Consider the following 27629-nt stretch of genomic DNA (forward strand, 5'->3'; position numbering starts at 1 on the left):
TTATTATTATTATTATTATTATTATTATTATTATTATTATTATTATTATTATTATTATTATTATTATTATTATTATTATTATTTTAATAAAGATATTATCATTTCAGCATGGTATACTCTTTTCCTTCTGAAATTTAGGAAACGCTTTTCCTTTGATGTGCAAAAACTAACCCTTTTTGGAGCAATCAAACAATATGGGTGATGCCCTTGATTAAAGTTGCAAGTGTTATGAAAGAAAGAAAAAACCACAGGTAGAAATGTAAGAGATGCAACCTATTTTAAAGGTGTCTTTCTTTTCTCATGTATGTAACAAAAGAAAGCCTTTATTGCACTTCAGTGTCTTTTATTGTTTGATATGTTGCTTTCTGACGCATCGCCTATACTGAATGTATGTAATCATTTATTTCTGTACCCTATTTAAAGACTTGACCCACCTTAATAAATCTCTTTTGCTTTGCCTTAAGTATTTGTGGTTTGTATTGGGGGCCAAAGGTGAGTGAAAAGGCCATTTTGCAAAGGTACTGTATGCTTGTCTCTCAAACTCACAGACTAGATTCTTTCCAGCTCCATGCCAACTGGGGTGCCTGAGTATTATCAACAACAATTTGGGGGCTCATCCAGGCATGTTAGTGTGGTACCTCTCAGGGCGCAGACTGGTTTGCCTCCATCACAGAATATATGACAGCCAGCACAGGGTGAGTTCACTCCTGCTACTTCAGAGGAGGAAGACAACTGAAAAGCCAGGATGGGATAAGCGCTAGCTGATAGTCCCTTGGGAGAGAACACAAAGGTAAGAAAATGGGATGGGTCTGGAGTGGACTCCTGGGGAACCTGGTGGTCTAGTTTTGGAACCTGCCAGCCCAACAGGAAATGACCAAAAGGAGAATGGTGCACAGGGAAATGGATTAAATACACTGGACACCTTTCACAGGAGGAGAGGGGTCAAAGTGGGGCTCCTTTGACTTGCAACTACTGGCAGCAAATTAAGCAGAACCATCCCCACCAAAACGGAGTTTTGGATATGGTGGGCTGATGTGGCTGAGCAACATGTCGCCCAGGTGATGGTTCAAAGGACGACGCTATCCACTCCTCTCCTTGATCTGCTAGCCCTGTCCTACTTCTGAAGGGGCAAGGATGACCTGTCTCCAATTTTGTGTTCTCCAGGGGGAACTGTGGGAAGCAGAATGGGAGTATGGGATCTGCAATCATACAAGTGCTCCCATATGTAGGACCGTTCGCCTGATGGAGAAACAGCTAACCAGCTTTGGTGAAGCAGATCAGCATTGAGGGGGAATGTATGGGTGGGCATGGGGGAGGGATCTCAGGGATTATCCATTCTGGGAGAAAATAAACTAGACTGCAAATACTGGAATTACAAAAGTGTAAGGAAAAGTTAGCACAACTGAAAACGCCCCACACTACCACAGGAGCAGCTGGACAGAATCATACAACAATCTTATTTAGAAAAAATCCTGCACACTTGGGTGGTTGCTGGAAAACTCCTGGTCCAAACTGAATGAGCAAGAAACAAGTTATTTTTCTTAATAGAAACTGGCAGAGATTTTTGGATAATTGTGGTTAAAAAAAAAAATTGGCCAGAATGGGGAACTTTTCACTGTTACCAACTGAAACTTTTGAAACTACTGGGGCTACTGGCATTATTGGGCACAGTTTTCAGATGGAATTTGCTCCTGCAATCCAGAAGCCAGTTGTAACACTGTCTCTATTACAAGCATTTTCATAAAGCTTTAGACTAAGAAGCAGGATACCATTTCTATAACTAATATTACACTGAGTGTATGTAACTAGAAACAATGCCATTCCCTCAAACCAGAAGCCAAACATGGCCATTACATTATTTATCACGTGCACTCAATTATTTTTATTATATGCCATTGTTCCTGTTTTAAGTTTATAAGTATTCTTAGAACCAATCTTGAGAAAAAGAAAACAGTTATTTTGTAAAACAGGAACTGTTTGCATGCCACATTTATAGTACAACTACCTCCCCACAATTATACTGTATATGGGGAGACAAAATTGATCTCTCTCTCTCTCCTATGGGCAGCAGATTGGGTAAAAATATTTGCTGTAGGTTACTCAACTGTGATACCTCAGGGAATTCAAGATGTGCTACATCTGGTGCCTACTCAGATTTTATGAGATAATTGCTCCCTAGCTCACGTAAAAACATGGCGCAATGGAAGGATTTGCTTTCTAAATTTAAAAAAAAACATGGATTGGGCAGGAATTGAATCAGTCATGCCTCAGCAGCGTATGCAGAATGGGGTGGTGGCAGCGGTGGTGGCGGATATATAAATAAGGAAGCAACAGCACTGATGCAGTAAGAACTGGATTAATTTAAGTGTGATTAATTCCGTGTCAGATTAAAATGGATATTGCCAGCTGTATCACTTCCATTCTGCTGAATTATTTCTGCCTGTCACTTTTTTTTTTTTTTTTGCCTCTCTCCTAGAAGAAATGGCCCTCTGTGGTGGATAAACCTTCAGGAGAGTTAATTGTCACATACATGGGTTTAATCACATTGTCCGCAGTGCTCGGGGGCCTTCCCTTCAGTGATCCATGACTAATTGTTGTGGTAATTTTTCAATCATTAACAGGAGCGCATATGCTGCCGACAAATCCCCTGGCCCTCAGTAAACCCCGCTGGCGAGAGGAGATCACGCCTTCATAAAGGCCACCATTCCCTCCCCTCTAGGGCCATTATCCTTCCATTAATATCTTAGAAGCACGTGCCCAGTTCTTTCAGACAGGAGGAGCGACTTCCATATAGTGACAGCACAGTTGTCTCTCCTCTCCAGGCCCTTTGATTTCTCAGGAAACCCAAGCTGGGGGTTTGTGGTGGGGGAGGGAAGCTGAGACCAGAAGAGGAAGAAATTAAAACTCCATCTGGGACAACTTCACTCAGGGCCTGTTCTGTATTCAGCTGGTCCCTCCTTCATCTGCCAGGGAGCTCCTGTGCTTCAGCTCGTGCCCTTTCTTTGAGCTTCAGCTGTATTAGAGATCTCCATGGCAACTGCTGGGGCTCATCTGCTGCACCAGACTGCAGCTTTCCTCTATTCTCAGCCTCCCCCCCCCCAGGCGTCAGACGACAGGCAACATGCGCTGGTGGGACAAGACCTGGCCTCGGGGAATCCTCCATCTGATCGAAGCCCCATTCTAATCACCACATAATGCCAATGAACAAGAAGATCGCTTTACAAAAAGAAAGGGGGGGAAAAAAAGAAGAGGAAGAATGCTTTTTTGTAGGAATCCCCCCCTTAACATTTTAAACGATGGAGTGAGACCAAATGACGAGGAGAACACAAGGCAGCAAGGAGGATCCCTGCAATAATGGCAGAGCTTTTTGAAACTTGGCCTTGTTGCAGAATTAGAGGCAAATAGGTATAAATTAGAGGGCCGGTGTCTGTTCCCGCTGAACAGATTGCTCCTTTAGCTCAGCTGTCGTCACTGCTGTCTGGGGAGCTGGAGGACCGGGGTTCCAGTCACCCCTGTGACTCCCCTCTGTCAATTACATTTATTCATTGGCATGCAGGCCAACTTGTGATACAGGAGGATCATGGCACCCTCTGCCGGTAAATAAGGATTCATGAGCAAAAGACAGCTTATTTGTTTAGGCGGTAGGCATTTAGCTCCTGAGCATATTTCTGTGAGTTTATTATTATTTTTAATCACATTATGTGAAAGGAATTAGCTATGTTTAATCTATGTTTAATAAATGTTTGGCTATGTTTAATCTATCCAGAGAAAAAACAGGGAAAGATCTATATTCATCACTATTAATAAAATATATTTGCAAATAAAATATATTTGCAAATCACAATAATAAAAAAAACCCTTCTTGTTCTATAGTTTAAGTTATTGGAACAGTCTCCAATTTTGGCCTTGCTGAATTGGAGATTGAGTAAAATACTAAGAAATTGTTCTTGTCTATTTGTAAATGTAAATGTAATATATACTTAGATGCTTCTGCGTAGAATAGTAACTGGATGCATACATAGAATCAGTAGCTGATTATAAGCATTCCATATTTGCTTTCAGCCAAAACTCATTCAGAGATTGATTTCTCAGAAACTGAGTTCTAATACTGTAAAATTGGAGGTATCTATACATGACAGCATACTTATGAATTATATTTGTGCACTATAAAAGACACACACAAAGATACACACAAACATATCTGTGTACAATTTAAAAGCCTCCTTCGGCAAAGTGCTGAGGATACTGGGTTCTCTGGAAGGCTTGGAACAATGTCTCAGGTTGTCTTTGTATGTGTGAATGCACAGCTGCTTGATTTGGCTTGCAGGTCCAGTAGAAATATTTTCAGTCAGTGCCCAGATAACTGAGAAAGCCCTCAAGAAGCCAGCCCAAGCTTTCCAGAGGTTGAGACTGCTTCAGCAACACAAAAGGGTACTTTGCATATGCCCAAGGCCTTTAAAAACTCTTCCAATATTTTGCCTTGTATCTCTGCACAATACCTGGAGATGTAATTTTAAATATAAAATGCACTGTTTGATATCCTAAATTTGGGTGACCTAACTTACAGAAGAAAAATGCTCTCCATCCAGTTGCTATGGTCATACCATAGTGGAAAATGACATTAAGAGGAGGGGGGGGGAAATCGTGTTGTAAGATGGGCAGCTATACACATTTGATAGATAAAATATTAAAAATATTAAAGATACTTGTTTCCTTGATAGAAGTCAATACATCTAAGAATTTATTATTTTTGCCTAGATGTTTTTACAATTTTGGAAGTGTCTTTCCACTGCCTTCTTCCTAGGGCCAAGAGAGTGACTGGCCCAAGATCACCAGCTGGCCTCAGGTTTACATGGGACTAGAATTCGTGGTCTCTCAGTTTCAAGCCTTGTGCCTTAACCCATTTACACCAAACTGGCTCTCCTGTGACTGATATATAAGCTGTCCCTACATACGTTTTCTGGATATTTTCTTTTCATCAGCTTTTGCTTCAATAGCAATCTTAATTAATAAAGTGAAAACAAAAATAAAATAATTATTGCATGGATATTCCAACAGCTGCTGGCACTTCAAAAATCAGGAGGAAATGAGGTGAGGCAGGTTGGTAACTTAGAATGTTCTCTTTCTGTCAGTTTGAAAAGCCAACAATATGAAATGTTTCTTGGTTAATTACCAAGGGTAATGAGATTTACTACTGAATTAGGTCAATTTTTCTGATCTGAAAATTATATATGTGGAGAAAAAAAGATGGAAAAACCTGTAACATCTTTCAGCAACCTTGTGGGATAGTATATAAATCACCAAGAATTACAGCTACTGGATTATAACTTACAAGATCTGTGTCTTCATAGATCCCTATTTCATTGTTTATGTTAGCATCAGAGAGATGGAACTAGAGATTAACCTCACTCTGCAATGAGTCAGAGCTTTCACAATGTGTACAGTTAACTGAGCAGCTGCTATTCAGCAGGCACTTTCTGAATAATTGTACCTGTCTGATATTTTTAACCGGTGGTGTCCAAATATTCTTGGTTAAAGTGCTATTTGGCAGGCATTCTCCAATGTTTCCAGGCAAAATTGCTACAGCAAAACTACTACTTTCACTTGAAAAAACTGCAGGCATGGTACAGGAACATTCTTGGATGGGATGAAGACAGCATAAAGAAAAGGGCAGACGCCACTGGCAACTGGAAAATTCTACCAAATAAGGAATCCTAAACCTACTACTGCATATGTGGGAAAAACTGAAAGGTTTAGGACTGAATGATAGATGGGATCTTAGGTAGCAGAGTACAAGAAAAAAAATGCAAAGCAGCTCAGCAGTGCAGTGTATGAAACTGGAAACATGGAACATTGCTTGAAAGATTATTGTTGACGCTGCATTAGTTAGTGGCAAAAATATTCATCTTACTATCAACCTTGCCCAGCATTATATAGCCATAGGAAAATGTTTTCTAGGGCATTGGTTTAACTACTAACAAGTTACCCGAATAGTCTAAAGCAGTGGTGGCGAACCTATGGCACGCGTGCCAGAGGCGGCACTCAGAGCCCTCTCTGTGGGCATGCGCACCATGCCCCGGAGATGGCAACCATCCCTCTTCAACCAGCTGCCCGCTAACTCGCTGAGGTCCCACATGGCCGATGCATCCCAGCACCCATGCGCTCGCTGGCCTCTGTGTGCAGGGGCTGATGGTGTCAGGCAGCAGCCGCCCCGGCCCCTGCCTCACCTTGCCCTGTGACAATGGCACCCCTGCCCTGCCTCGCCTTGCCTCGCTTCACCCCACAGGACAAGCCTCCTGCCCACCGCCCCACCTGCCAGAGACCCCCTGGATCTCCAACCCTGCCCGGCCCCCACTGGCATCCCTCCCCACGAGCAACATCGAGGTGATCATGTCCACCTTGGCCACACCCATCCAATCTGCCATGACCACCACAGCCATGCCCATCAAGTGGACCACGCCCACCTGGCACCCGGCGATAAATAAATGGGTTTTGGGTTGCAGTTTGGGCACTCGGTCTCTAAAAGGTTCGCCATCACTGGTCTAAAGTGATTAATTCTACTGAAGATTTACACTCCTTAAAGAGGAATGCCATTTTATGTTACAGTATTACAGTAATGCAACCATGGTGTATATACCTACAGAGTATATATAGTACTGCTTGGTTTTAAAGCCTGTCTATTTAACCTTTCCATATTAACTTTGTAGTCTTATTTGGGTTAATAGTTTATCTTGCTTGGGCACCGTAATTGCTTCATTTGATTACAGAACCATAGAATTGTAAGAAATCATTCAGGCTATCAAATACCACTCTCCACTCAGTGCAAGCTTTACGATTAAAGTAACTACACCAGATGGGTATTGACTGCTTGTATACTTTGAATAAAGAAGAGAACAACATCTCTCTAGGTTCTTCTTCTAACATCAAACTACTGTTATAGTTAGGAAATTATTACTATTATTAGTAGTAGTACAATTCAACTGCAATCTTCCTCCTTGCAACTTAAATCCATTATTTCTATGTCTTGCCCTCTTGGACATTAAAAATCAGCCCACAGCAATCTTCTTTGTTATATCCTTCTAAGTGCTTATAGAATATATCATATCACCCTTCAGTTTTCTTCTCTCTGGGTTTTCCCAGTTCTTTCTAAGTCACAGGATTTAGTTTCTAGTTCGAACAGCCTTATTGCTATTGTCTGTTCTAACCTGACTAGGACCTTCTGAAAGCACAATGCCAAGATCTGGCCACAATATGTAAGTTGGGGTTTCAATGAATAGACTTTTACCTCTTGTGATTTGAAAACTCTATTTCCCTTGATGCATCCTAAAGCTGTATTTTGCTTTCTTGTGGCCATGCAACAATGATGTATGATATTCAGTATGTAATCAAGAATTATTCCAAGATTATTTTCATAAGTCATATGACCTTCTGAAAGCAAGTAAAAATATAGTTCTTCCACAGGTCCTTTGAGGATTTACTGTTTTTAGTAATGTCATTTTTGGCATTTTATATGGCATTCAGTAATGTGATATACAATATGAATGTAGAGGTATATTTGCAAGAAGCCAGTATATTTATTGAAGCAAAAAGGGGCAAAATTCCTTTTGTATCTAATGGGAATGTTGTGGTTGCTGTCCCAGAAAACCATGGTGATAGCACACAAAAAGTGGGCATCCTGAGTAGTTCTTCTCTGTGAATACAGAGATAAGCTAGATTGTCACTTACACATTAGAAAGGGTGCATGGAATAAAGCCAAGGTATCTGGGTGGACGAGTTGAATCTTGGGTGACAGAGTAACTTGTGCAATCAAGTGTTTGAGTGACACATAGACCACTCTTAGTTGGGAGTACCTCGGCTGGCAGGGCAAGATGGAAGACATTGTCTACATCTTCCCTTAGTGTGGACATGTTTGTGGGCAATCAAATTTTGGAAAGGGGAAAAAATAGGAAAGATAGGTCTAATTGTGCAAAAGATACATTAAACTTATACAAATACTTAGGCTCTGGGGCAAGTAAATATTTGCATTAAATGGTCTGCTTACACAAAACCTTGGGGAAAAGTTAGGTTTTTGCTTAATTTGATTTTAACTTTTGCAACATCAATGTTTTGTCTGGAAAATGTGTATACAAAATAACTGAGGCTTTGGAATTCTGGGGAGGCAAAGGTGAAGTAGACACAGAAACATCGACACCTTGATGCTTGCTTCCCTCTCCTTGTATCTAGTATCTAGATTTTGCCACCCTACACTAAGTGGCTTCAGCACCAGTAGAGTTTCTTGTGTTCCTCAGCATTCAAATACCTTTCCCAAGTGTTCTTGATGACTTGTTCATTACCCATGCTTAAGGTTGAAAGATCCCATCCCACCATCTTAGCCCCAGCAAATGTAACCCCTTTCCTCTTTTGGCACAATGAAACCCACGTGAGATGATATCTGAAAAACAGCTGCTTCAAATTGCACCCACCACTTAAAATTAAATCTACCCCAAAATATAGGCTATATGCTCCAGCATTCTCATGGGTTTTTTTTAATCCTGTTGTTTTGGGGAAACTTATTTTGCTCTGGACTATGGTAAAAGTTTACACTAATGGACTTTGAAAGAGTTTCTATTTGTGTGCTGACCCGCACTACCCAACCTGGCTTGTGTGTCTTACAGAAGCCACGTTCTTGAGGATCAATGTATGAAATGCACAATCCCACTCTCCTTTTCAATAACTCTGTGTAACTTTCCCTTTTTCCTGGGGCCTGATTAACCTTCCTGTCTCCTAGCTGCAAGCAAGCACTCAGGCAGATGTGGGCTAACTATAAATAATGGGCTAGGAGAACCAAGACACTGAGTTTGAAAGAACAAAGACCCAGCATGTCCTAAAAATAAATTCTTTCTAGGGAGTTAGTTTCTTTTGCTTTCAAAGAACTCTACTTGCCTCTCAGAGTGTTTTCACAGCTTATCAGCTTTTCTTCACCTTCTAAATGTTTTTATGGCTGAGGTGAAAGTTTAAGTATTTGTAGAAAAGCATGTTTGGGTTAAGGGCTTTTAGTGTAACTTTTAAAATGACCTTTCAAAACCAAAAGGACCAATGTTTAGTTTCGTATAAACTAGCATGGTTGGTTTCATGCAACTATATCTTACCTGGGACCAAATGCTTAAAAAACAATTGTAAGATTAAAAAAAAGGTCAAATAACCTCATATGTCCGTTTTTACTGGCAAAACAAAACCTTTGTTCCACTTGAAAGGCGGACCTCACACATTTATTACCCATGTCACATTAAAAAAAAATCAATAAAACTTATAAGCTGCTTCAAATACTTAAAAGTTTTTTTTCCCATCCAAATAGCACCACTGAATTATTAACCAATTTTAAAGTGATGTCTCATTTTTCATGAGCACTTCAGACACAATTAGGTTATGCAATCTGGTGATTATATAAGAAGCACAAGTCAATGTTGGAGTCTGTATTACAATGAAGTTACAAAGAACAAAACAGAATAAATGTAAAAAGCTACTGCTATCGTTTTCTTTGTTTTGTGTTGAGTAATAAAATTATTGCAACGTTATTATCTTGTATGTTCTGTCACTAAGGATTTGTATAATGTTTGTAACAATAAAAAATATTTGTAGTTCAGGGTTCAAATGAGAAATTCTTGGTGCTCTCAGAGCTTGGTTGCCAGCACTGATAATGCTACCTAGTTTGGATAATGAAACGTCTGCAAGAAAGCAACCAACTCAGAGAGCACCAAGGACCCCTCATGTTTGTACCCCCAAAATAGTTGACATTCAACTGGTTTTTTTTTCTAATTGTTAAAATAATTATGTAGCTTTCTCAGCTATGGAAAAGAGAAACTATCTCATTTCAGTTTACATAATTCATACATACTTGATTTCTTTTCAATTTTTTTCGCTGTCTCTTTTCACAAAATTCTTCAAAGCTTTTGTTATTTGTGTATCCCTTTTAATTATTAAGTCGTCCATCAGTTTCTTTTGTATGGCTAATGTAGCATCTTTTCCCATAACATTCTTGTAGCCTCTCATTTTTATATCCACTTTCAGATCATTCCCAATCTTGTCCAGTAAAACTTGTTCCTCTTTCACAACATCTTTTAAACACAATTTATCAGTAGAGGCAGACAACTCTTGAAATTAAGTTCTTGGTCCATTGTTCAAAAATATCCTTCAACGTGCATGATTAAAATATTTTGCTCCATTCTGTATTAATAAGTCAAATGTAAGTATTTTTCTCCTTTAATTGTAAATTTTAGTTCTTTCTAGTTCCCTCTAGTGTCCAGCTTCAAAAGTCCCATCCTATCATATTTTTTTAAGAATTCAAGACAACAGTATTTTCCCACAGAAAGGATTCTTACAATTAATTCCAAAATATTATTTCAAAACTATCTGGGATCTATTTGTAACTTTCCAAAATCCAAGCGGTAGTCACAGTCTTGCTGGTTATTTAAAAACCTTTTTTTAAAAAAAATCCTTAAACTTGCATTTAAAACTTTCTTTGCTTTGCTAAGGATTGAAAAAAATCTCGATTAGAAAAGGAACTATGTGAACCCAGTGTCCTTTTGAAGGTGCCAATTGTGGTTTGAACAAAATTGAGTATTCTCTCATCATCCAGAGCCCTAAACCTGCTGAAAACTGTCTTGTAGCCTCCTTGTGAGGAGCAACTGTCTAGAGCAGTGGTTCTCAACCTTTTTAATGCCGCGACCCCAACCGGTCGTAAGTCGAGGACTAAACCGGTCGTAAGTCGAGGACTACCCAACCGGTCGTAAGTCGAGGACTTTCCCTGCCCGGGAGCGCCGCGCATGCGTGGTTCCGCCCCCTGCGCCGGCCGAGGCGTAGCTGGCAAATGGCAGAGACGGAGCAGGCCGACCACTAGCTGGCCCAGCTCAAGGGAGGTAAGGCACCCGCCGGAAAAGGGGGAAAAAATGGCGGACAGCCTTGCTTGGCGACCCCCGTGAAATGGTCGATCGACCCCAAATGGGGTCGCGACCCATAGGTTGAGAACCGCTGGTCTAGAGTACTTGTAGTCAATCTCAAGTTCTCGCCTTGTCTGTAGAGGAATTACAAAGACCTGTTCTACTCACTGGCTCTTTGTTCTGCTATGATGGTCGGCTCGGCTTTTAGCGAAGCTGCCTTCAGTTCGTCATTTTACCTGGAAGTCCACTGATTACAATAGTAATTTTGTAGGAGTTGCAATGTATTAAGAGTTATAACTGAGCAGATCTCTAAACCAAAAGAAAGGGGTTATGTGAACAAGTCACTAAATAGTGCACAGCAGAGAGTGAATAAATATATAAATAATTTTCTCTGTAGGGCTAAGCTACCAAATAGCGTGGCTTTCTGAGGACCTGTAATAATGTATAAGCCATACATGTGATTGAAAAATTTATTTTATAAACGCTTTATTATTGCACTTCATGGCAGTTTTGTCCTTCGAAATCCGCCTGTTCTTCTAACACTTTGTTATGAGAGACTCCCACATATTCAGTTCTGTTCTGGATTTCTCAGTAGAACAGAAGTTAGAAAGAATAAAAGTTTGCATCTTTTAATTGTTAGGCACTTTTTTTTCCTATCCTACTGCAATCAGTAGGAGGGGACTGATATTAATTTTAGCTGTCTAAATTCTGTGCCAGTTCAAAGAGAAGGGGGGATCTTTAGAGCTTGCCCAACATTGAATTTCGCTGACATTAGAGAGATCCGCTCTTGGAGACGGGCAGACTGTTTGAAGGAAACATCCAATATTGGTTTTCCCCCTTTGAGGTCATTCTCAAAAGGAGAAATCCTTATACATCCTATCATCCTTAGGGCACATGTCTGAATCTGTAGGACTGTAAAATAAATGCTGCATAAATCCTCATCCAGTTACTCATTTGTTCATTTCCTCTGGGTTTAAAATATGGACAATTCTGAAATATTGACTGCAATGGCATAGAAATGAAAGATTTGAAATGTAAATCTTTTTTTCACAACTTTGGATATGCACCTCTTTTAGATTCTATTTTAAGGGACAAATGTTTTGAATATATTACTAATATGTGGTGTTCTGTTGCCAAATTTTGGCAGTGCAGTCTTGGGAATTTGGGAGACTGCATTAATATAGCTAGGAGTCATGCTTTGAGATATACTTTAGATGTAATGGTACATATACTATTAGCTTATTCACAAGTGATACCTTCCACTGTGATCTTCAAATTATTAATAACAATGTTATTTCTTAAGCCCCAATAATATTCTTTGTAAACTGAAATGCTGCTGATTTATGAATATATAGATGATACATCTGTCATAATTGATTTATAATTCAAAGAAAAGGCAGAGACTGGTTCATGTTTATACCGATTATATGAATATACACTCTAAGGCAAGGAGTCTTTTGGGTTCCAAGAAACTAATTTTCTATTGATACCTTGTTTTGTGCTAGGGAACATCTCTTCCATTATTGTAATAAAGGTTCTTTTAAAAGGCTGTGCATTAACTTGTTTTTCAAAACAGGTTCTGAGTGCCGTGAGAGCTAAGGATTCTTATAAGTGATGGTACATGAAGCATTTAGCTAATGAATTATTCCAAAAGGACAAGAAATGGAGCAAAATCTTTCCTGTGATTCACAGTAGTACGGATTTCCATAATCAGTGCTATTTGTAACTTTCTATAGCTGCAGTATCGCAGTTGTATACATCATTGTTATTACAAAGCAATTGAATATGTTATCAGTTCATGACAGAAGGCCCTCCCAAATAAAAAATTATATGAAGCATATATCAAAATTCATGAAGACCAGAGGGGATGCAGCTAGAAACAAAAGAGTCATAATACAATTAGCCCTCAATTTTATTAGTTAGCATAGTTAAGTCTTTAATTTATGACCTCAGCAACTATTTGAAATTAGAACCTACCTGAAAAAGGGGACTTACAAACTGGATCTTAGTTCCTATAGTTGCTCCCACTCATGGTCATGTGACTGCACTTCAAGCATTTGGCAACAGGACTGAATTTACAGTGCCCTTCGGTCATAAAAGATTGCATTTTATTACAGTTTCATCAAAAACTGAAACTTACTTCAAGTTTTTGGCAAAACTGTGCCAAAACAAACAATGGGTTGGCTTAATAACCACAGTTTCCACTTAAGAACGGTGGCATTCATTTTATGACTGCTGCACCCGCTTAACAGCTGCCAGAAAAAAAAGTCATGTGACTGCCCTGTTTTATGACTATTACAACCTATAACTAAAATGGACAGGCTCCATTATGGGTGTAACTCAAGGATTGCCTGTTATTGGTAACCTATGGGAACAGAAGCAAACATTCATTGATCAAAATCATTGATTTATGAAGTGTATTGTCTACTAGGAGCATAGATTATAAATGCAATAGAACAACTTCCAAGATTTATCACCTTCATTAATACTTACCTTTTTGTACTAATCTATTTGGATCCAAATGATACTGTTAAGAGCAGCTACAACTATCACCATGGTCTTTGAAACTATTGGAGGAAATCTCAGGAATCTGTCAGGCACAAACAACCAGACCCCACACGTACAGGGTTCAAGGTAACTACTTTATTATGTTCTGCCTATAATACAGGAATCTCCTACTCCTAGGAACAATTACATAAGACTTCAAAGAACTTGCAGGGCGGGATGCGTGTTTGTCTTTGTGTGTGCATACGTGTGTGTGCGTCCTAGCTCTTTTGCAGTTGTGCAATGACTTCAGGCTAGCTCAGTGGTGGGATTCAGCCAGTTTGCACCACTTCAGCAGAACCAGTAGCTAATTTTTTGTTGCCCAGGCCCAGAACAGACTTCAGGAAGCAGCATCCACACAGAGAACTGGTTGTTCACATATTTGAATCCCACCACTGGGCTAGCTCCATGCTTGATCCCTTCTCCTTGGCAGGCTGGGGGCTTCCCAACGAAATGTGACATTTTATGTCTATTTGCTAATACTCAGAGAATTGGCAATAAACAAGATTAATTTGCACTCTTTGATAAAGAGAGCAAATATGATTTAATAGGTATAACTGAACACAGCAATGGAAAGATACAAATTGTTCAAAGGAACAAAAGCAATAAAAAGAAGGGCGGGCTTCCACTGCATGTTTCCATAATACCTTCTCAGAAATCCAAATGAATTAACCTGCCAATACTATAGAAACTATCTTTGTTAAAATATGTGGAAGAATGAATAAAAATCATACCAGTGTCCATTATAACCTGCTCAGTATGGAAGATGGAAATCGCAGAGCTTTTAAAGAGATATGAAGTAATCATGATGGGAGACTTAAATTACCTGGATATTTATTGAGAGACAAATTCTGCCAAGCATGTTGATTCCCAGAAATTCCTGATCTGTCTTTCTGACCACTTCTTTCAGAGATAGAGGAAAGTACAGGTAGACTAACTATTTTTAACTTAATACCCCAGCAGCATGGTAAACTCAGACAATGAAGTAGCTAAAACATTGAGATAAAGTGACTATGTACTGCTAAAGTCCTTAATATTAAGGAAAACTAAACTTGAATGGAGTGAAATGCATACCTTCAGGAAATCAGATCTTACTATAATATTAAATTTAATATAATGTTAAAATATTAAATATATTAAATATTAAACGTAATATTTTAACATGAGTTTAATAAACATAACTTGGGTACATTAAAATAGTGATGATGTGGAAAAACAGGCATGTAACTGAGTCAAAAAGATAGTTCAATTATGGGAAAGTATTAGAAAGGATAACGTTATGATGCCTCATACACGTTGACAAAACTAGGGAAGCAAAACCTACTCCAATTTTATCCCTAACACTGTAGGGATAAATTCAGAATCTTGAAATCCCTATTATAATTTCCAAGATTGGTAGCACAGTGGTTAGAATGCAGTATTACATGCTAACTCTGCTCACAGTCTGGAGTTCGATCCTGACTGGCTCACGGTTGACTTTCCATCCTTCTGGGCTTGTAAAATGAGGGCCCAGATTGTTGGGGACAATATGTTGACATTTGTAAACTGCTCAGAGAATGCTGTAAAGCAGAACCGGTATAGGTACCACCTGTGGTACATTGGCACCTGGCAGGTGGTACGCGACCATCCTAGAAAAGTGGTAGCAGGGGAGGGGAATGAGCTGAACCGGTGGCAGCATCGCACAAGCCCTGAGCAAGAGATGGCTGGAGCTGCAGGGCTGTCAAGGCTCAGCGGAAGTGCCAGGATCAGCGCCAGGCTCCAGCTGGAGCCCGGCGCTGATCCTGGTGCTTCTGCTGAGCCCTGAAGAAGCACCAATCAGCTGGAAAGCAGCACTGATCCTGACGTCTTCTGCTGAGCCCAGAAGTGCCGATCAGCTGGAATGTTGCAGCCTCTCCAGGGTCTTGTGATTTACATTCAGATGCTTGGCAACTGATTCATATTTATGACGGTCACAGTGTCCCAGGGTCACGTGAAGTGACCAAAACCTTCTGCAACCACCCAGCAGATAGGGGGAATAAAAACCAAACACCCCCCAACCCACCCCCGCTGCCAATCCTCAACAGAAATGCTCACAACAATGAAAACCTCGGACAGGAGGAAGAGGCCGCTGGGTGGGCAGGCAAATGTCTTGCTCGGCTGTGCCTTGGGGGCACTTTTTTCAGTGCCATTGTAACTTCGAACAGTCACTAAGCAAACTGTTGTAAGTCGAGGATTACCTGTACTTCATCACTTTTTTTCCTTTTTTTAGGGGGGGTCATCAAGTTTTTGACACCTTGCTAGGCAACTGGTGGTACTCAGATATTGCCATATCCTAAAAGTGGTACAATGGATGGAAAGGTTGAAAAGCCCTGCTGTAAAGCACTACGGAGCAATATATAAGTCTAAGAGCTATTGCTCTTATTGTAATTATTGACATTTAATTAAGCCAGCATTTCTCTGAATACTTTAAGAAACTTTTTCCCACAATTCTCTCCACCTGGGCCAGTTCACTATTAGTTTATTTTTCCATTCCCAACAAGCTTAATTCCAGTATTTATAAGGGATTTGCCTAATGCTCTGCTTATAATTTTTATCTACATTATTATCCCGCTTTACAATTTCTAGGACTCTATAAATTAACCATTCTACTTGATTTGACCTCCCATTACCTTACTTTGCACACATTTTTCTTTAAATTGCTTCCACTTTTTAATCTTGCACAAACCTTTAATTCTACATTCAGAAGCCTGGTTTTATGCTAGATTCTAATTTGTTCATTAGTCAAGCAAGGAGATGTAAAAGGTGTGCTTCATGAAAAATCCAGCAGTTAATGTCACATGAGAACCGTAAGTTTCAGAAATCTGTCCATTTTAATAAATAACTTCTTGGAAACATGTGTAATTGGATTGTCACACAATAGGGCAATATTTGATCATCTTATGCAAACACACAGATTGTGAATGAAGATAGATTAATTATTCCAAAGACTACAAACTGGAGTGCACATAATGGATATGACAGAAAGTTGTCAATCAGAAATGCCAACATTCCTAAAACAATACATGTTTCTTTTAAGGCACATGCAAGCTCAACAAATGTAAACATGAAAAAAATGCATCTGTAACTTAAATATAGGCATAGAGACAAATTATAAGGAGAAATCAAATGATGCATATGTTTCAAACACACTGTATGTGGGTGTAACTATGAGCAATGGACAGCGGGAGACTATAAACACTCACAGTTAGCACTGTCACTAGTCTAAGTATGCTATAAGTGATAGAGGTGGGCAGATTATAACTGGGTAAGGGCAAAAGGCTGGTAAAAAGAAGAAATTAGATGAAGAGAAATTAGATGTAAGTCCAAGTTTGGAATTATAGTAGATAAGGGAAATGAGTTTAGTATGATTGGAAAAGATTCCTTGAGTTATTTTTATTATTGAGTTGAACTGATGGAACACGAATGAATATACAAACACACCGCAATATGTTAATGCCAGATCCTTGCCAGTTTGATTTCAGGTTTGAGCATGGAGCAGAAACTGAACTGGTTTTGATTGCCTACAATGGTACCTCGATGGCCCAGGACATTCACTAGTTTAGGCTTTGTTATCATCAGCATGCTAGTGGTATTTAACTACTCTAGACCAGAGGTCCCCAACCTTTTGGGCACCAGGGACTGATTCTGTGGAGAGAGGTTTTTCTGTGGACCAGAGAGTGCATGGTTTTGTGTGCTTCAATCCCCGAAATGTGTCATCTTTTCTGCAAAGTCAGTCCTTAGCAGTTATTTCAGGCCTTCTCAATGCAATGCCTAAATTCCTTACAGAAACAATGAAAGAGGAGCTTGATGATCTGGAACAGCAGGTAACAGGAAAACTCTGATTCAGGGGACACACTAGATTAGGGCTTCCTTGAAACTGGGTATCTGGGTATAGTTAATTCATGCCCTCATCATATCGCCCTTGGACAACTGCAATTCACTCTATTTGGGGCTGCTCTGAAGACTATAAACTTCAAAAAGCAGCAGATGGTCAAAAGCTAATTCAGCAGAATTATTCTATGGTACTGTGCTGATTATCTATAGGGTAGTGTTTTTTTTAAAGATTTGTGTTACATGCTTCTGTAATAATTTTTCAGCTTTCGGGTATGTTATATATTTAAACACAGAACTAAGGAGGGAAAACAATACTAATTTGCTAACTTTTGCTTCTACCGAAATGCTTTTTTGTATGACTGTATATCAAGTCAATGGTCAACCAAAGAAGAAAAAATAATTGCCAAGTGAATTAGAAGTTGTAAACAGAGATATTTATAAGTCACTTTTTTTTGTCCTGGGATTCATAACAACAATTTCAGAAACCCAGCTACTGTAATCATTATTTCACACATTTCATTTCCACATAGACCATAAAATAATTAACTCTCTAAAATGTATTAAACATGAACAAGTTTTGGAATGGATTGTTTTACTTTTTAATCTGTTAAAAGTGCTGATGAGATTATTAAACTGTCACAGTTATCCAATAATGCAGGGGTCTTCAAACTTGGCCCATTTATGACTTGTGGACTTCAACTCCCAGAATTCCTCAGCCAGTGTGCCTGGCTGAGGAATTCTGGGAGTTGAAGTCCACAAGTCATAAAAGGGCCAAGTTTGAAGACCCCTGCAATAATGAATACACCTTATCAGGGAGTCTCCATTAGAAATAACTAGAATATGTAGGTAATCCTCAACTTACAATTGTTCATTTAATAATGGCCTCAAGTTATGACAGCCTTAGAGAAAGTGACTTATAATTTGTAATCGCACTTACAATTGTTGCACCATCCTAGCGGTCACATGATTGTAATTTGGGCACCTAATGGCTCGCATTTACAATTAGGTTGCAATATCCTGTGGTCACAGTCACAATTTGCAATCTTTTTTGCCAATTTTCTCCAAAAAAAACTGCCCATCGAGGAAGCTGGATTCATTTAATGACTATGTGATTCACTTAACAACTGCAGTGATTCGTTTAACAGCTACAATGATTTGCTTAATAACTTAATTGTAAAAATTATTGTAAAATTAGGAACAACTCAACCTACAATCACAATTATGGTCATAAATTGAGGATTGAAAGATTACCTGTATTTTTTTTTAATGGTCCCCTCTCCCATGTCCTCCCTGGTATATTAAACAATTGCTACTCCAATAATTTGGGTCTACTGAACTTAAAAGAAAAGGCTTATTCCTGAATACAACATCATCAGTAAGATGTAAGGGCCATTGTCTCAATGGCATGACTGAATCAGATTTAGCCTGTTACAGCAGATGCTTCTTTCCTGGCTTTCCAGCCTTGTCAGCTGAAAAGCTAAATTTGCCCATTCTATTATTGGAATGGTTCAATACACATTCAAATCTCCAGCTAGCTGAACTGAGCTACATGAACTCTTCCAAATTCAACAAAGCCTGCTATATCATCCTTGTTAAATCCCAAGCACAGCAGTATAATGTTCTGTTTCAAATTCCTGCAGTGTTATTGAGAAGTAATTACATTTTTCCCCACAGACATCTGATACTGGATTGGCACACAAGATATGCTACATACTTCACCTGCTGGATAGCTTCTGTACAACTCATAAGGCACCATCTGCAAAGAGGTACAAAGCTAGATGTGAAGGGCAAAAAAAAGAAACCTCTTCACAAAGAAACATACTCTGAGGTTTGATACAGCCTTCAAAAAACTGCATTCTGATGGATTCATCAATCCAGTAAATAAAACAAGTTAATATTAATCATGTTCCCTTTTAGCTGCTAGTTATTACTTATTATATACTGTGTGCATGGAACACATCAACATTTTAAAACAAAGTTGGAAAACTGAGACGATTCTAAGGGTTGATATAACTCATATCAGATACAATTTCCCAAAGCAATAGCTCTGATCATCCCTAATTTATTTGATTACTCACAATGTAACAATTGACTAATTGAATATATCCAAATACTTTTTGAAACAAAACAATCCATGATAATAAGAAATGTTATAGAACATCTACTCAAGATATGAACATTAATCTACAGCAAATACCACTAACTATTTATTGCAAGCTTAAAAAGGAATAAAAAGACCTCCACGGAAGAATGTGGTCCAAAACCCACATTCTTTCACTCTTTCACTCAGTAAACCATAAATGTAACTAAAGTATCACTAGAGGAAAAATAGAAGAGTGATCATCTCTTGGGTGTCTTGGGCTTGACTTGTGGCACACACATCTTATACATACCTCCCTTACTGGATTCTTTGGAGTAAGCCCCATTGAGTAGAATGAAACTTATTTTTGTACATTTACTATGATTGTTACATATGGTGTTTTTGTTACATTTTTTCCTCAGTGGGAAAAGTTACTTTCTTCACAAAGAATATTAGGATTTATGAATGTAAAACAAACAAGAATATATTTTACTCTGCAATTCTTTCTAGATCACAGTATAGTGTTGCCCTGCACTGCTCATTGTAAAGTTTCATGAGATAATATATGTTCTCCAAGACAGTATGAAAAGCATTCAATCCAAAAATCCAATGATGACAAAAAAAAAACAGGAATGAAGTGGCTGTGAGTGACATCAATAAAAATTTTTGCTTTTTCCTTTGTCTAACAATTCCTCAGCGGGAGACATGCTTCCACTAAAATGTCAGTAAAATCAAGGAAAGAGGATTTTGAGGTAAAATGATACTACCTTTGGGAAAGCAAAGAATGAAAAGCTCCCTCAAGTTCCCAATTAAGTACTCAAAACTAAATACATCAAAGCATATGGAAACCTCACTAGATTCTGAAATGTTCAAGGAGCAAACTAACTTCAGGGATAGATTTTTATATTTTATTTCCAAGATCCCACCATAACTATTCTGTTTTGCCATTTTGACGAGAACAGTGCCATCCGCTGCTACCCTTGAAGGCAAATGCATCCCAAATGTATTCTTTAAAATAACAATTACTTTTTCATTATTAATACATTTGTAATTATTAAACTTAATTTCTAGTTTTAACACATATAATAATAAAAAGATATTTTGCCCCTTTCTCGTAACCTAGGGGTTTTGTTGTTAGTGTTTTTTTCATCAAGACAACAGATAAATTTTTAAACTGCCAGCTGGCTCAATAACAACTGATAGCTATTTATGTTTAATGTTTATGAGAATCTGGCCATTTACTGAATATAATACTTCCTTGCATGTATAATTTTAAAATGTGTAAGGGTAGTTTTAAGTCAAGTACTATCTAAGAGGTTATCACATACAAGACAGAACACACTTGTTCTCTACTGAAATCAAAAGCTGGACAAGAATCAAGGAGATTGAGGATGAATGAAATTGCCTGATGGTAAAATACATCAAATAATGCAAGTGTATTTCTGGAAAAATAGCAGACTCCGCTTCACTGGATCTTTTCAAATAGAGATTAGTTGAATATTTGTTGAGGAGGGGGAGGTGGGAATAACTAAGTGATTAATCAATTCTTGTGCTGAAGAGAGGGTTGGACCAATGACTGATAGGATTTCTTCTTACATTTTATGATTTACTTATATACCTTATTGGTGATGGTAGTATTATACATCTGAGATTTTAAAATAAAATACTGTCTTGAAGGCAGACCTTTAGCAACAATTTTTAGCTTAAGTCAAATCATAATATAGTGTGCTAGAATTCTGTAGTTTTCCTATAGCTATGCTATTCTATTAGGACATGCAAGTATATTTACACACTTCTGTGCAAACAATATAATCCATACATTATTCAATCATAAAGAGAAAAAATTACCTCCTACCACTAGTGAATAATTCAGCCTCAGTGTTAGTTTTTAATTTACCAATTAATGTAGCAACCTCAGCATTCAGAATCTATGTTTATTCTCTGTCTCTAAGTTGTTAACAACCACAGTTACTAATGGTGATCTGCAGGTGTATATAAGAGCACGCTGCAAATGAAGGCAGCATGCTGGGCTGTGGAACTGATTGCACTGGAAGTCTTTGCTAACAGAGATGTCAACGAAGCAAAAGGAATTTTCATACCTGAGTTAACTAGCTGCTGCTCCATGACCCCACAACCCAAGACCTCCATCCATTCTCCTTGAAAGTAGATCTCCATCTCAAAGGAAGGATGAGTAAATGGAAAATAGCAGTCCACCCATCTAATCTTGAGTCCTGGAGTGGTTAAAATAAAAGATATAAGCCAAAAAAGAAAAGATGGGGTTGAATGATATACTGCTCTGCAGTATACCCTAAGAAAAGTTTACCTTTGTTTTAATGGCATCAATACCTGCGAGCCATAAAAAATAAATAGCCACATAATTGACAATACTTTGTGTGTAAGGTAATATATCTTGGATCTTGTGGAAGAGGTGGGGTAGGAGAAAGAGCTATGCCTTCTCTAATGGGAAAAAGCCTTTATGCAATTCAAGCACCCTTTAAAGACAAATCAGTTACTTGTTAAATTCCAGCAACCACATGGCTTGAGCTAAGAACATGGGCAAAACAGGTAATTTTGTTGTGATCAGTAAACTGGAAATAACTAACATCTCCCCAGAGATATAGATGATGTTTACATTATAAGGGTTAATTGTTTTTATTAAACATATCTGTATGACTGCCCAGATCATACACAGTTCTTGGCAGCCTACACAGTGTATGAACTGCCCAGTTCATACACAGTTCTTGGCAGCCTACAACATTAAAATCCACAACATTAAAAATCATAACACTTGAACATCTCCTATCTCCATTCGGAGTCCTCAGGTCCACTGACAAAACCACGTCTTTAGAGCCTTTTGGAAAAGCCACAAGGTGAGGGTTAATTATGCCTCCTGGGGAAGGATGTCCAATAGCAAAGGGCCACTCCTGAGAATGCTCTTTTTTGTAGTCCCACCAGATGTACATCCCTAATGGATGGGACCAACAACCTTCTCTGCCTTCCTATCCTAACCCCCTCCAAAAGCCAAAAAGCCCCTTACTCAGAGCCATCTTGTCAGGGTTCAGTTTTAGCCTGTTGCATCCCATCCAACAGCCTTCAGGCACAATGAGAGGTCACAGAATCACTTAACTCATCACAGACAGAGATGTACACCCCATGATGGGATGATCTTCCCCACTGATTTTATGTAGATGTTAAACTTCTTATATGCAGATTTGGTGTCTTTGGTAATCAGCAAGCCTTCATAGTGTACTAGCTTCAATGGCTCTTCTATACTGTCCTTCAGATATTCTTCCAATGTCCTTTTTTCTTCTTCAACTTTCAGTGTACTTGCAACCTATGCTCCTTGGTAAATAGAGTCTGTCAACATTACTGCGTGGATGAAGGACATGATTCATTGTTATTATTTTTCTGGTCTTCCTATCCAGGATTTCTACTTCAGTTTGAGCCCAGTCCACTATTTAAGCTATACATCTAATGGCTGGAATTGCTCAGATGTTAATCACCTGATGGTATTATCACCACTGAGATTGGACTTTAGGAACTTTTCTCTTCTGGTGTATTCACCATTAACCTTCTTCTTGACTTCAATGTGGCAGATATCCAGGTATTATAGTGATCTTTTTCACTACAGATTTGATGTTATTTCCATAGGGCATCTTGATTCCTTCAGTTTTCACTATTTTTCCTATTAATGGTGAGGGTGGCACATTTGTCCAGTCCAAACTCCCACTGCAATATCTTGGCTGCATATACAGACAGCATTGAGCAGCAATTCCATTTCAAATAATGTTTTTCCACACAGCTTCAAATTATCCATGTAAAGGAGGTGAGATAGCCTGGCAAATGTTTTTTGATATTTGATAGCCATGGCCTCAGTTATTTAGTACTGTATTGTTGACAGAGGCATCAATGCAATGATAAGCAATAGTGGAGATAGTGTTGTTAATGGTGATTTTTTTTTTACCCACTCTCTTTTTAAAATTATTACCTCAAATATCTCTTTTACCAAATAAATTTCTTTGTAGCCCATTTTAAATTCCAAGCTCTTCTTTCCTAATTTGTGCCTCTGTATGAATATTACATAGAATGGTATGACAAATAAAAATTATCTGTAAACACTGATATATGTTTCCACTTTATCTGTAACATGCTCTGTCAACCAAATGGCACAAGGAAATTTCTATATACAGAAAGAAAGTTGGATAAATAGAAGGTATGAAAAACAGAACAACTTATTCTTTCCCTTGTGAGGTAAATGAAGCTGAGTGTCTCTCTCTTTCAAGTCCTGCTCTTTTTTCAGATGAAGAGTTTCTTTTTAACCATGTAGTAGTAGTAGTAGTAGTAGTAGTAGTAGTAGTAGTAGTAGTAGTAGTAGTAGTAGTAGTAGTAGTAGTAGTACTAATAATAATAATAATGTTGGAAGGTACCTTAGAGGTCATCTAGTCCAACCCCCTGCTCAGTTTGTTTCGTTTCAAAATGGCACGCATAACCTTCTTCTATTCTGACTTTATCTTAAGCAAAATTATTGTGACTGGTGTACAACATGTTTCATGCGCAAATGAAGTATTAAAACCTGAGTATGTATGCTATGCTATGCTATGGCATACATCCAGTTTCTAATGGCCCTGAAAAGCCATTAGAAACATCATCTGAAAAGGTCAAATATTTAAAACCATATTGGACTAATGGTAAATACTGTAACCAGCATTGCATTCACTGTATGCAATTGAAAACAAAGAAACTATATCTACATCCTTAGAATCTTGGCTTTTTATATTTTGCTGAAAATATGGTTTTAAAGTATAAATTTGAACATAAACTGACAATTCATCTAAAAATGGGTAATCCAATGACACAGAACCAAAGGAAATATTTATCATCAAGTGCCCTATGTTCAATCTGACATTTATTTTCAGTTTATGTAACATGAATAAAAAATAGTTGAGACTGGAGCTGACTATGAAAAGAAGAAACAACAAGTATGCATATACCACAAACAAAAAATTCTCAACAAGAAAAATAAAGAAGTTGCTAACACCTTCTTGTGTAGGAGTTTAAATTAGAATGTTCTTTGCTAGATCTATGATAAAAATATACCCGAACAATTTCAAATCTTGCCAACATCTTGCATGAATTCTAATGTTCGTGGAAATTATTTATTTATATGTTATATTTTTAAATATACTTTAAGAATAGTTTTGCTGGATTAAATTCATTATGCTTGGCTTTCTAGTGCATTTTCTTTATTCAAGTGCCCCCTTCTGATGTGAAGGACTGCAGCTCCCGTAATTCCAAAATGATTTTTCTGAGACTCAGAGATATATTGCTCTTAACAAAGGCATCAGACCACAATAGCTAGTTATATGGTAGTGCAACTTTAGTACATGTTATTAATGTTTTTTTTTAAATTTACACTTCAGAATTGAATATGTATGTCCTCAACTATAAATTAATCTGGAATATAAAACAATATATCAAAAATATAACAATATGTGCATTTACGCTTACCGGATTCAAATGGGTATGGTCATAAATCTTCATGCATTAAAACCAGCATAATATCATTGAACTGTAGAAAGCAGTACTTTGTTATGAGAAAAGACTGCTGCTCGTAGCTCTTCTTAAATACTTAGCTGAATATAATGATATCATTACAGGTAATCCTTATTTCATGACCACAATTAGGATGGCAACTTGGTCATTAAGCAAGCAGTCATTAAGTGAAACTGCAACTGTGTTTATGATCTTATTTTAGTTTTCCTTTGCTTTTCAGACCTGCAAAGGTTGTGAACAGTTGCTAACAGTCACTAAATGAGACAGTTGCTAAACAAGGACTGTCAGCATAATGTGGTACATATCTGGATGTACCTATTGCTGCTATGTGTTAATTGACATTCTGCTTCCATGAACATATAATCTGGAGACATCACTAATATGTAAATTTGAGATTAGTGTTCCTAAAGATTCTGCAGCAATTGTTACAAGTTATGGCTTACAGTAATTAGCTGATATCTATTGTTACTAGCTGATAGAGTGCATGATTCTGATAAATATACTGCAACCTTAGCAGAGGCCATTTGATTGATTTGTGAGATACGTACCATCGCCAAAGAGATGAGCCACAAGTTTTGTGAGTGTCATTTTCAAATTGTATTCCACAAGCTTTGCTGCTTCCATGGTATGCATCTCTTGCTTATCTGATGTACGGTGTCCTTGTTCAAACAAGCAACAATTTTCTCCATCACTGATATTGCTGAACAACTGTTTATTAAACAAAAGACAATTAGGAGCACTGTTTGTTCAAAGCATTTCACATACATGCTTGTGATAATCCTTACAAATAGAGTCTATGAAGGAGATTCCCCCCCCCTTTTTTTTTGCTTTAGATATATCAAATATGTTATTTGAACTTCAGTAACACTATAGAAAGTTTTCTTTTTTTAAGAAATCAAGTCAATGTTTTCCCAATGCAGAAACTGACCTAAGCATCAATGCTTGCCTCGGGTCACTTAAGCAAGAATATTTCTAAGTTGAGATTTTAATTAGAGTTTTTCAGCTCTCAGTTTACATATTTAGCAACAGGCCTTCAACAAAATATCATATCTGTAACGGTATGTGGGAATGACCTTGGGAGACAGGGAGAAGAGATGCAGCCTAGGGAACTGTCAAGTAAAAAGCAACTTAGCCTGCAGTAGGAATGTGGGCGGGAAAACAACTGAGAAAGAACCCTTCCTAGTTCCTTGGGCTGAAAAAAAGAGGCAGGGGAGAGATGTACTTTCAGACTTGTAAGATTCTGTTAATGTTCCCTTGCAATAAAGTATAATTAGCTCCTCTTGTAAGGTTGACAATAGCTTTCCCCAATCAAGTGTCCTCCCCACTGATACGCCCACATCACCAAATGGATTCTAGGAATTGGGGTACAGGTAGTCCTCGACCTATGACTAAATTGAGCCCAAAATTTCTCTTGCTAAGAGAGACAGTTGGTAAGTAAGCTTTGCCCCAAATTCTTGCCGCAGTTGTTAAACTAGTAACAGTGTTGTTACGTGAATCTGGCTTCTCTATTGACTTTGGCCACTCACACATTCCATTATGGAAGGTGACCAAAGAAAGAACAGCAATTCCAAGGTTTGCAGTCTTGAGTGACCTCATATAGACCTCCAATGTACCACAGGTGCACTAGGGCAGTGGTGGCAAACCTATGGCACGGGTGCCAGAGGCAGCACTCAGAGCCCTCTCTGTGGGCACGCGTGCCGTCGCCCCAGTCCTAGGCCTTCAGCTGGGTTTTATAAAACCTTGTCGCTTTAGGCCTCTGCCACCGTGTGCAAAAAAAAAAAAAAGGTTCAATCAGTCAATTTCAACTTCTCCCGTGAAAAAAAAGATCTTGCAAAGTTGGAATTGATTGAATGAACTTTTTAGTCCCGCCCAGTCTGCCGTTACCACTGCAGCCATGCCCACCCAATAGGCCACATCCACAGAATTGGTCACGCCCACCCAGTGGCCACACCCACCCAATGGGCCATACCCACCCGGCACCTGATGATGCATAAGTGGGTTTTGGGTTGCAGTTTGGGCACTCGGTCTCTAAAAGGTTCGCCATCACTGCACTAGGGGAATGCTCTAGAGCAGGGCTTTTCAACCAGTGGTACGGGTACCACCTGTAGTACATTGGCACCTGGCAGGTGGTACGCGACCATCCTAGAAAAGTGGTAGCGGGGAAGGGGAATGAGCTGAACCGGTGGCAGCACCGCACAAGCCTGAGCGAGAGATGGCTGGAGCTGCAGGGCTGTCAGGGCTCAGTGGAAGCACTAGGATCAGCGCCAGGCTCCAGCTGGAGCTCAGCACTGATCCTGGCACTTCTGCTGAGCCCAGAAGAAGCGCCGATCAGCTGGAATGTTGCAGCATCTCCAGGAACTTGTGATTTACATTCAGATGCTTGGCAACTAATTCATATTTATGACGGTCACAGTGTCCCCGGGTCATGTGAAGTGACCAAAACCTGCTGCAACCACCCAGCAGACAGGGGGAATAAAAACCAAACACCCCCACCCCACCACCTCTGCCAATCCTCAACAGAAATGCTCACAACAATGAAAACCTCAGACAGGAGGAAGAGTGCCGCCGAGTGGGCAGGCAGGTGTGTCTTGCTCGGCTGTGGCTTGGGGGGCACTTTTTTCAGTGCCATTGTAACTTCAAACAGTCACTAAGCAAACTGTTGTAAGTCGAGGACTACCTGTACT

At 38.8% G+C, this 27629-nt stretch overlaps 1 protein-coding gene across 1 annotated transcript in view; it reads right to left on the reverse strand.

The window, feature by feature from the left end:
• The window catches only part of FARS2 (phenylalanyl-tRNA synthetase 2, mitochondrial), a 186560-nt gene that overhangs the window by 105533 nt on the left and 53398 nt on the right, over positions 1–27629 (reverse strand). The window contains exons 4-5 of the mRNA XM_015810849.1: positions 25494–25653; positions 21492–21623 (exon numbers count right to left, since the gene is read on the reverse strand). Coding sequence (XP_015666335.1) covers positions 21492–21623; positions 25494–25653 — 292 coding nt within the window. The remainder of the gene's footprint in view (positions 1–21491; positions 21624–25493; positions 25654–27629) is intronic.

The sequence above is a fragment of the Protobothrops mucrosquamatus genome, unplaced genomic scaffold (genome assembly GCF_001527695.2).
Source record: "Protobothrops mucrosquamatus isolate PMUCROS unplaced genomic scaffold, P.Mucros_1.0 scaffold23, whole genome shotgun sequence".
In the NCBI taxonomy this organism is placed as follows: domain Eukaryota; kingdom Metazoa; phylum Chordata; class Lepidosauria; order Squamata; family Viperidae; genus Protobothrops; species Protobothrops mucrosquamatus.